At 37.3% G+C, this 11,687-nt stretch overlaps 1 protein-coding gene across 1 annotated transcript; it reads right to left on the bottom strand.

The window, feature by feature from the left end:
• Window positions 1-3,209: 3,209 nt before the first annotated feature.
• Window positions 3,210-7,883, bottom strand: LOC128092668 (uncharacterized). Its single transcript, XM_052706988.1, has 2 exons — window positions 6,675-7,883; window positions 3,210-5,054 (listed from the first exon to the last, which is right to left on the bottom strand). The coding sequence occupies exons 1-2, from the start codon at window positions 7,881-7,883 to the stop codon at window positions 3,219-3,221; spliced, it is 3,045 nt and encodes a 1,014-aa protein (XP_052562948.1). The 3' UTR covers window positions 3,210-3,218.
• Window positions 7,884-11,687: the final 3,804 nt, after the last annotated feature.

The raw sequence follows: 11,687 nt of genomic DNA, 5'->3' as shown, positions 1-11,687 counted from the left end.
AACAGGTTCTGGAAGCAGCTTGACAAAAGTCTCGTAACTTTCAACCTTATGATCTACGACCTCGGCCTAACCCCGCGCCCCCGATTGCGTCCTTTGTGTGTTGGCAGTAATAAGTAGCTTCGCACTTCGCATTTCTCGGAGAGGCGGAGCACTTGAAGACCTGCGGGCACGTGTCGACACCTGCCGGCCGGTTGGCGATGACGACGCGCGATTAGACGGACGCTTTGCGAGCTTCTGTTTGATTTGAACCTCTGACTCTTGTTGGCGCCGAACTCGGTTTAAACTTTTCCAAATTAATTCCTAAACGGGGTCGGTTATTGTACGAAATCTTGGCCCCCGAGCCGAAATTGGACCGTTTCTTCGACAGTCGACAGACTAATGTCTCTGTGCTGGGCCCGGTTTGGAAGTCGTCGTCAAATTAAACCACATGATCTGTGCGCCGCGCCAATAGAGTCGGAGCACCAGTTCCATTTAGGCGTTTTTATTACAAGTCTTACCTCATAGCGGTGCTATTACTAGACGAACGACTGCAATTTTTCAACAGCGCCAATATGTGTCAGTGGCGGGATTTTCTGTTACGTGTGGGCTGACGACACGCTTGTCATTGGGTGTGCGTTGTTTTGATTTTAAAATATGAGTTTCAGTACCAGCCCGACGTCGTGTTTGAAAGTATGATTTATTAAAAGCACTTTCATTCATCGACTTATATGGTGATTTGGTTTGCTTCACTTTTGCGCTAACGTTGATTAGGGCTCGTAAATAGTAGTTCCAAAAGTTAAAGAGATTCATGACTTTCGTGGTATTTAAATATAAGAAAAGGTTGTTTACCGTGGAGAATTTCCCTTGTCCCCTTAAATAAGAGGCGTTCGACAATGAACGACTGTCATTGTGTTGAGGATCCCCTCTCCAAGCGATACGATTTAAGAAATTAAGATTGCAGAGGAAAAATTCAAAAGGTTCTGGAGATTCAAGTTTAAGAGGTTTATAGAATGTGTTTTTATTTTTGATTTGATTTGATGTGATAACCAACAGGGCAACAAGGATGACCTATGTAGCGGTTGCCTAGAATTACAGTGGCTCAGACTTGAAGGGAGCATCTTCAAATTACTGCCGTATGAAGGGCCAAAAGGGGATGGTTGGACGCGAACAAGCAAAATCACTCACGGTGTCCTCAGGGGGAGAGAATCTCCTTCCGACAGTAACCTCCAATAACTCCGAAAAAAGTCTGACAAAGCTGAAAAACAGGGCTCGCACCCTGTTGGGGGCCTAAAAGGGCGCGGCAGACAGCTGGAGACTGACAGAGGTCAATAGATGGAGTAATTGGACAACCATTTTCCCCTTGTGACGTAGTTTTGGTCTACCACTATCCACATCCAGTCTCCGCCATTACAGCATACTGTCCACTGCCCTGATGCTCCCTCCCCAATCCCCGGCTTTGATTCCAACTACTGATGAAAAGGAAAATCATAGATGAGAAAAGGTCAATGCGGATGGAGAGCAAATCGAGCTCAGTATCCCCTCACAAAGATTGGTAGTAAGTGTTAAAAATATAGTGAAAAATATGAAGAAAGGCAAGAAGAAAAATGAAAAGATAGTATGTCAATGCGGATGGATCGATGATCCCTCACAATGACAAAAAAGAGACAGATGATAGGAAGAGCAAAAGAAGAACGAAAATCAGGAATAAGAATATAATAATGTATAATATAAAATCCATCACAACTTTTAAGTTGTAGTACCTATAACAAATTAATAATTTTATATTTGAAAACTAACTTAATCCACCTATGTGGGGGATTAAGACCAGCAATGGCTGAACAAAAATTTCATCTATTTTTGTGATCCGGAATCAAAAAGTACCTAAACATTACATAATTGGCATTTCTCGAGACAGGGTTGCCAGATGGAGTTAATGGAGATGATGAGCAAATTAAAATCAGTATCCCTTCACTATTTAAATACTTCAAATATTTTACATACTTTAAATACTTTAAATACTTTAAATACTTTAAATACTTTAAATACTTTTTGATAATAACGAACGAACGAAATAACGAAATAACGACACACTTAATTTAGTAGTTCCCAACACAAACCGGGGAATAGTTAAAAAAAGGTACTTACCAGCACAATAACACTGCTCCAAACGACACGTTGCACATTGTACTCTAAACTAAATTACTAAATTAATTTAAGTTACCGACTGTCACCACATGCGCCGCCGAGCGGTAAGGATTGGCGCATATGATGTGATATTAAAGTAATTTAAAGATCAAAGTTTATCTCTAACAACTATATTATGTTTCTAATAATTAATGATATCGATGTTATTACTACCGCGGCCTAGCACTTAATAATCGAATCAATTCCCTGGTAAGACACTCGATGTCCCCAGGGGAAACCCAAAAGCCCACATCAGCAAAGCTGGCCGTGTGCTGCAAAACTGCACCGCCGCGCGGAGCGCTCGTCTGTGCTGACGGTGTGAATAAAAGCACCTTTGGCCACTGTGCCCAACTCAAGTGAGGGTCTTTGCTATAATTTAAGTTAGGGTAGGTCGCACGGACTAAGTCCGGTGCACTTTAAATACTTTAAATACTTTAAATACTTTAAATACTTTAAATACTTTAAATACTTTAAATACTTTAAATACTCTAAATACTTTAAATACCTTAAACACTTTAAATACTTTCAATACTTTAAATTCTTTAAATACTTTAAATACTTTAAATACTTTAAATACTTTAAATACTCTAAATACTTTAAATACCTTAAACACTTTAAATACTTTCAATACTTTAAATACTTTAAATACTTTAAATACTTTAAATACTTTAAATACTTTAAATACTTTAAATACTTTAAATACTTTAAATACTTTAAATACTTTAAATACTTTAAATACTTTAAATACTTTAAATACTTTAAATACTTTAAATACTTTAAATACTTTAAATACCTTAAACACTTTAAATACTTTAAATACTTTAAATACTTTCAATACTTTAAATACTTTAAATACTATAAATACTTTAAATACTTTAAACATTTTAAATACTTCATATACTTTAAATAATTGTTATACCTTTAATACTAAAAATACATGAAATACTTTAATTACTTTAAATAGTTTTTTTTTTTTTTTTTTTTCGGTTTTTAAAAATAGTTTATTTACCCATTGTTCGTGTTACAAACTATCATAACCTGCTCTTAACAAATGTTCAAACTATATTTCCAAAAATAATCCTTATGTTTTTTCGCTCATTCCATCTATGCTCTCTTATTTCCTTTTTCAAAACAAATAATGACGGTTCTGATACTCTCAAATTGTAACTGATTGTTTTTACTGCAAGCCATAAAGCTGCCTTTTCTGATTCGCTTTTCTCATCGAGATCTAATTGAAGAATATCCTCTAAATCAACTACATTCATTTTATATCGATTTTGGACAATACGACTACTCCATTCCCACACTTCTTTTGCTCTTGGGCACTCTTTTATTCTGTGTGAATTAGAATCAATTCCACCACATTTGTCGCAGACAGCTGACGTCAAATTTCCAATATTGTAACTTAATAATTTTTCTTTGTTAGGTAACAAATCATTTACGAAACCAAACATTTTTGCACGATCTTTCATTTCGAGGAAGCTTTCACTACAATTTTTCCAAATTAAAGTCCAATTTAAACTCAATTTCCCTTCAATAGCTGGTGATTCACTATTAAGTGAAACAAAATAATTATACATCAATTTTACAGTATTTAAATTGTGATTGGCAACAACTGCCTTCCCTTCATTCAACCATTCCCTTGCATTACGTGTAAGTTTCTGCGGTGAATCTAAATCTATCAAATAACTTTCATCCAGTTGTGTTCCATGTGCATTTAAATTATAAAAAATGTTTTTCAGAAATAATGCCTTAGATTTTGCTTCTGGATCAACAAGCCTAAGACCTCCCTTGAAAAAATCTAAATAAAGTTGTTTTCTATCTAATTTAAAAATGTATCCTTTCCAAATAAACTTGCCGCACGCCGATTTTATTTGAGCTAGATGGGAATTTGCAGGTGGAAACAATTGTGCAACGTACCATAATTTCGATAAAATATAGGTGTTCAAAACAATACATCTTTCGATTATGTTAATTTTCCTTACATTATGCTGAAGCATAGATAAATTGATATTAGTGACAAGTCGTTTATAATTATTATTCACAGTACTTGACCAACTTTTCTCAAATATAACCCCAAGAACTTTCAAAGCTTCAGTCTCTTTGAATTTCTGTGGACCAACTTTAGCATTGTTCAACCTAAGAAATACTGATTTAGCAAAATTTAATTTAATAGATGCATACTTCGAAAATGTATCAATTACTTTTATAAAATTATCAAATTCATAATCATTCTTAACAAAAACTACTATATCATCGGCAAAAGCTAAAACATTTATGAATTTCCCATATACTAAAACGGGAGGAATAGTAACTGAAATTTTTCTAAGCAGAGGTTCTATGTAAAGTACAAAAAGGATCATGCTTAAAGGACAACCCTGTCGTACTGAGCTGCTAATATTAATTTCAGGAGTTAAAAATCCATTAACCAAAACTCGAGAGGCTGCATTAGCGTACAAGTTTTTCAAACAATCTATCAGTTGAGTAGGAAACCCAAACTTCTCCAGGACTTTCCATAGATAGAAGTGATTAACTCTATCAAAAGCCTTATTCAAATCCACGCTTACTAAACAACCCTTAAAACGCTTAGACTCACATGCTCGAGTGAGAATTCTGCGAATGTCCTTTAAATTGTCTATACAAGAAGAATTTGGCAAACATGCTGTTTGACCAAAACCTAGCAATTTACCCATGTAAAACTTCAAACGTTCAGCAATAATTTTCATAAATAATTTATAATCGCAATTTAACAAACTAATCGGACGGTAATCATCCAAATGCACATTATTTGCACCTTTTTTAGGTATTAACGTAATAATTCCATCTGTAAAAGTTTTTGATGGTCGCATATTACCTGAAAGATATCCATTAAATAATAATACTAAATCAGCCTTTAAACAATCAAAATTATTAATATAAAACTCATATGTTAATCCATCAGGGCCCGGTGACTTTTTACGGGTACAATTTTTTAAAATTTCCTCGATTTCAACTACTGTTATAGGTCGCATAATGTCATCTCGGTCATCTTGATCTAGCGAACTATTTAAACAATGAATAGGATCTTCTGCATTCAGTTGCTGAGAACTGTTATTATCTTCGGTAAATAAATTCGCATAATATTGATAAACCTTATTTTTTAAAACATTTATATCTGCAACTAAGATGTTACCGTCTTTAAGTCTTAAGTTAGAACTAGACTGAAATCTTTTAACTTGAGCAGAAACTTGATATAAATTTACCATTTCATTTTGCAAAATATTTCCATTATTTAAATTGTTTCCTAAATGTTTCATACGGTTCGATTCAATCTCATATAAACGAGATTTAATCATTTTAATATCTAATAAAGTTTCCTCATTTCTATTTTTCTTATCCATCCATTCTAACATTTTTCTATAAAAATAAGATTTCTCATTAGAAATTTGTTGGTTTAACTCCCAACTCTTATTTTGATAAAATTGTTTAAACTTTTTTTTTGCAATTACGTTCCACCAAAGATTTTTATCATCGGTGTACTGATGTCTTAACTTCCACGTTTCGAAACATTCAGAAAATTGATCCGAAACTGAACTATCGTTAGCAATCGTACTGTTTATTTTCCAATATCCTCGACCTTTTAAAGAAAACTCATCACTGCAAGATTTGATTTTCATAATAATCGCATGATGGTCAGAAAATGCAACTGGGAGGGTTGTGAAATCTAAAACATTCTCTAAAAAAGCGCTCGGCGCATAAAATCGATCAAGCCTTGACTCTGTGTCACCCCGATAAAAAATAAACTGATGTTTTCGCAATTCAACAGCAATGTCCTTAAAATTAAATATTTCAATTAGTCGCTTCAACCCGGTAGAATAATTTTTATTCGAGCCAGCAGTGTCAAACGCGTTCAAAATGCAGTTAAAATCGCCTCCAACCACACAGAATTTGGACCCCCCTTTATTCAAATGAATTGTCATATTGTCCAAAAATAAATCATCCCGCTCTTTTTTACGGTTAGTTCCCGAGAATGCATAAACATTAATAAAGTTGATGTGATTAATTATCACTGAGGATATTCTTCCATTAGGGTCGAGAAGGGGGCTGCTGAAATCAAATGTTTTTCTAATCAAAATGGCAGTACCAGAACCACTATCACTTAAATTAACGATGGGAGCATGCGATGGAATAAACGAAAAGTTATCATAGGAAACCTCTTGCAGGAAAATTACGTCTAAATCATTATGATAAATAAAATCTTTCAAGAGCTGTTTGTTAACTAAACTATTCGAACTATTTAAATTCACAGATCCTATTTTGTAAGTGAAATTCATCATTAAAATCTACCAAAAACTAAACTAACTAAATCTACTATACAAAACTATAACTAAAGTTTAAAAAAGCAAAGAAGCAAACCCTATTCTCCTACCAAATCACAGTGAAACGTCGTCCAAAACATCCCCCCCACACCCCTGTTCCCCCCCAGTCCCCTGTTCCCCCCCGGCTCCCTGTCCCCCCCCAGACCCCGCTACCTTCATTTCGTCGACGCCATCCACATCCATCTCACCACTACTCGGCTGCTTGGCTTCCTCGTTCGTCTCTGCCGTCACGATGATCTTCGGCTTCTTCGAGTCGCCGTTCTTCGGTGCCGATCGACTTCTGTCTCTGTTCCGCTGCGCATCACTGATAGCGGTCGGACGCGGAGTTCGCGGACGCAAAAACTTCGGATCGACCGAACCCGATGCACCCGATGAACCAGCCGAACTTGAACGCACTTTCTTTGGATTTTTCTTGTTCTTCTCCTTCTTCGGTGGCACCACGCGCCAGCCGTCTCCATCTTGCTTGTTCTCCTGCTGTGGCTGCTGCAATTGATCCGCGACTGCTTGAGACCAAAGATCGTCCGTCTCCTTCGCTGCTGCGATTTGCTTTCCGCTGGACGGTCCAGCGGGGGGCGCCTTTTCCTTCACTTCCACCATACTCTGCTGCGGTTTCATCAAAGCCGTTTGAGGAAACAGAGCGTTGAGGTTCGTCATCGTTGCCTCTGGTTCCTTGCTCAAGGTCGGTTCCGCCATTTTCTGCTTGAACCACCGAGCAGCTCCACCAGCAACCGCGGCACTGTAGGAACCGCGGCTAGCATCCAACCGGGTATTAACCGTTTTCCGTTCGGGACACTCTGCCTTGATATGGTCCGTCGCACCGCAAAGGAAGCACTTGTTGACCAAACCTTCGTAAAAAACTCTTGCTCGTATGTTCCGCACATGAAGGGACGCCGGAATCTCCGTACCCTCCTTCAGCTCAATGTACGCTCCTCGGACGGATGTCCAGATGGGGAAACCCGTTTCCTCGCCGTACTTTTCGCGAATCAGCCGCTGGATTCGGCCGTACTTGGACAGCGCCGTCCCGATCTCACGATCGTCCACCTCCGGCGGCAGGTTGAACAGCCGCACGTACTTCACCACCGCGTTTGCCGGTGACAGGCGAACCTGCGTCGACTCGTACTTGTTGTACGCAAACTCCATGGTTCCGGGCAACCTGGCCAGAGTGGCCTTGAACTCTTCCTCGTTTTTGAACTTCACGATCACAGAAGCGTCCAATTTGTCCTTGTACATGGACAGCAGATGGTCCGCCTTCAGCTTCATCTTCCCGCGCATGAAATCAAAGATTTCCGGTTCCGTAGGTTCTCGACAGTTGCCGGCAAACCGAATCTTCAAGGAGTTGGTCTTGAGGTCACTTTCCGCCATTTTCACTCCGCGTTATCGAAATAACAAAAGAAACCAAACGAACTATTGTTCTTATAACAAAGAACAGGCAGCGCGCACGCTGGTCACGAATCGGAAGATTTTAGATACTCGCTCTTGAAACACGTCTAGCTGTGACAATGTCCAAACACGAACTGTACTATACTTTAAATACTTTAAATACTATAAATACTTTAAATACTTTAAATACTTTAAACATTTTAAATACTTCATATACTTTAAATAATTGTTATACCTTTAATACTAAAAATACATGAAATACTTTAATTACTTTAAATAGTTTGAATACTATAAATATATTATGTTCTTTGAATTCTGTAAATGCTTTGAATACTTTTATTACTTTGAATGCTTTAGAGTATGATTTTGTATACTTCAAATATTTCAGGTACTTAAAATACTTTTAATACTTTCAATACTTAAATACTATAAAAACATGTAATATTTTCGATACTTAAAATACTTAAATTGTAGAACCGATGAATAGCTAATCGAGCTCCGTAACCGCTTAAAAAACATCAATATAGAGACATATTAAGAGCGAGTCCACGAGCAAAGCATACCCATCTCGCATCGACCTCACCAATCTGCCTGAAATTTTCAGGGGTTGTTTGTACATATAAAACTAGCATCTGGCCAAAATAAGAGCACTCTAGGTCAACGGGAAGTGGGGCAAATCGGGACACAAAGTTTAAAGGTTCAAAAACGTCAAAAATCTTAAAAAGGCTATAACTCAGGCAAAATTCAATTTATTATCAAAATTCAAAATGCATCTGAAAGGGCTTAAAAATGCAACAAAATGCAGGATAGAGCATCCCAATTGGTTAAATCTAAAGGGAGTTATTGGCATTTAGTGAAAAAACAGCATAATTTTCAAACTCAAATAAAAAAGTGTTCCATCCAGATATCAACTCGGTTCGACCTGCAGCTTGTAAAAGACATCTGGGACTACCATCTGAGACAGAGAACACTTTGGGTAAGGCAGTTTAACATATTGATTAGACGCTTTTACTTTTAGTGATTTTTTTGGTTGTAAATATTTGCTCGGGGGACCCCTTAGATCCCATTTTCTGGTGACAATTTTATCATATTCGTGTTCCTGAGACAATTTCACAAAAGAAACATGCATAAAAATGTTTATTTTGATCCATTTTAACCCTTTAAAAAATAAAAGTTAAAAAAAATCTTCGATTCACATTTATTGAAAATCAAGCTCGTTTCCAAGGATACTAAATGACACCAGAAAAAGCAGCTTTTTAATTTTTTTAAACTATTATTTTTTAAAGGGTTAAAATGGATCAAAATAAACATTTTTATGCATGTTTCTATTGTGAAATTGTCTCAGAAACACGAATATGATAATATTATCACCAGAAAATGAGATCTAAGGGGTCCCCCGAGCAAAAATTTACAACCAAAAAATTCATCAAAAGTAAAAGTGTCTAATCAATATGTTAAACTGCCTTACCCAAAGTGTTCTCTGTCTCAGATGGTAGTCCCAGATGTCCCTTACAAGCTGCAGGTCGAACCGAGTTGATATCTGGATGGAACACTTTTTTATTTGAGTTTGAAAATTATGCTATTTTTTCACTAAAATGCCAATAACTCCCTTTAGATTTAACCAATTTGGATGCTCTATCCTGCATTTTGTTGCATTTTTTAAGGCCTTTCAGATGCATTTTGAATTTTGAAAATAAATTGAATCTTGCCTGAGTTATAGCCTTTTAAAGATTTTTGACGTTTTTGAACCTTCAAACTTTGTGTCCCGATTTGCCCACTTCCCGTTGACCTAGAGTGCTCATATTTTGGCCAGATGCTAGTTTTATATGTACAAACAACCCCTGAAAATTTCAGGCAGATTGGTGAGGTCCAAACGACGTCCCATACAAAGGGGTATGCCCTGTTCGTGGACTCGCTCTTAAGCAAACTACTTTTGCTGATCTTTAATCTGAAATGATTGTAACTATCTCCTTATCACCCACACTTCTTTTAATATGTAAACAAACTGGAAATTCAAAATTGATAAAAACGGACGATTATAAATTAATGAATAGAAATTTGAATTGGTTTTATTTTATCATTGAAATTATGAATATTTTTACTCTGAATAAAAGATGTTCTGTTTTATCCGGTGTCGTTACAGAATATAATATTTCATGTCGTTACACTTTCATAATATTTCATGATATGAATTTCAAGCAGCAGCAACATTTTTAAACAAAAGTTAGTCATCTGTTAAGCTTTATTATATTCAAATCATAATATCAGAAAAAAACATGATTATTTTTCAATATCCATCACAACTTTTAAGTTGTAGTACCTATAACAAATTAATAATTTTATATTTAAAAACTAACTTAATCCACCTATGTGGCTTAATAAAAATTTCATCTATTTTTTAGATCCGGAATTAAAAAGTACCTAAATATCACATAAGTGACCATATCTCGAGACAGGGTTGCCAGATCTTCAATGTTTTGGACTCGTTGTCGTTTGTCTTTTGATAATATAACCAACGATGGGTCGGATGATGGATCCGGACATAGTTTACATACATTTAATTGAGATAGAATGTGTTTTTAGAAATAAAAAAAAATACGTATTATTATTCCATACCAATTTCAGAATTGCACTTAATCATCCCGTTTGCAATCGCATCGAATGCATTTAACTCAATCTTTCAAGTCCGCCCCAACTCTCAAACCATTTACAGGGGGAACGATACCAAAAACCAAAAAAATGACCATAATAAATCATTCGCGGTGCTACAAGTGCTTCACGATTAACCCAGCGCAAAAAAGAGAAGCGCCAATAAACAACCTCCCTCCAAAGTCTGCCCCGGTATGAATTGTTAATTTGTTTTCATTTGGAACGCGTTGGGACCTCTCTGTTTCGCGGGGCAGTTTCGACAACGCCTCCACGATCCGCGGCCACGAACAAACGAAGGAAAAGTCCATTTTTGGTCGCACGCAAGCGATTGGACCACGAAGGCGCCAAAACGACACCCCCAAGTCAAGCCGGTGGTTGACAGTTGACAGCGTTTCTTTGTCTCTCTCTCTCTCTATTGGTTCAGCCAATTGAGGGCTGCTGACCCTTCTGAACCCTTTTTGCTGAGACTGAGGTTGACGTTGTCTAGACGCGATGCAAGCGATGATTGATCTCAATCAATACCGCGATGAGAGATGCTGCGTGACGTATGGAGCTCTGTCACGGTGACAGTTTCTGAACTCATTATGCATCGCGTTACGCGATGATACACAATGGAGGACTTGGCTCGCGTGGGCGAGCATTGGTCATCTCTCTTGAGATATAACGACGACTCGGTTTCAACCCAATTGAGATGCCGGGCAGCGTGTCCAAGGGGATGTTTGTTTAAATGCGCATGTCATAACCGCTTGTCACAACGTTGCGCGAGATTTCACAATTGATTAATGTTTGAGCGCGGTAGAACCTCTAGGAATAATCAATTCCATACGAGAGTCGCGTACAGAACCAAATATATCTGGTTCCAAAGGCGGCAGCAGCAATCGATATCGATACACTCAAATCGAAGATCTTTGGCATAGTCTTTGCTGCCAGCAAGATCTCCAGTTCAAACCCCGCTTGAGGTCGGGCTTCCCTCATTTGGGTGTCTGACTTACAAGTAGGTACTATACGGCGACCCGTCAAATGGTTATGAAAAATGTAAGACCCAAACGAGATTTTGTAATCGAGCGCCCTCTACCTCTGAGAGGTGAACGATATATCGACCACCTTGAAATCCGGTATCCACCACCGAGAGTGGGT

This window comes from Culex pipiens, chromosome 2 (genome assembly GCF_016801865.2).
Source record: "Culex pipiens pallens isolate TS chromosome 2, TS_CPP_V2, whole genome shotgun sequence".
Classification (NCBI taxonomy): Eukaryota; Metazoa; Arthropoda; class Insecta; order Diptera; family Culicidae; genus Culex; species Culex pipiens.
This window is presented reverse-complemented; position numbering and strand designations above follow the sequence as displayed.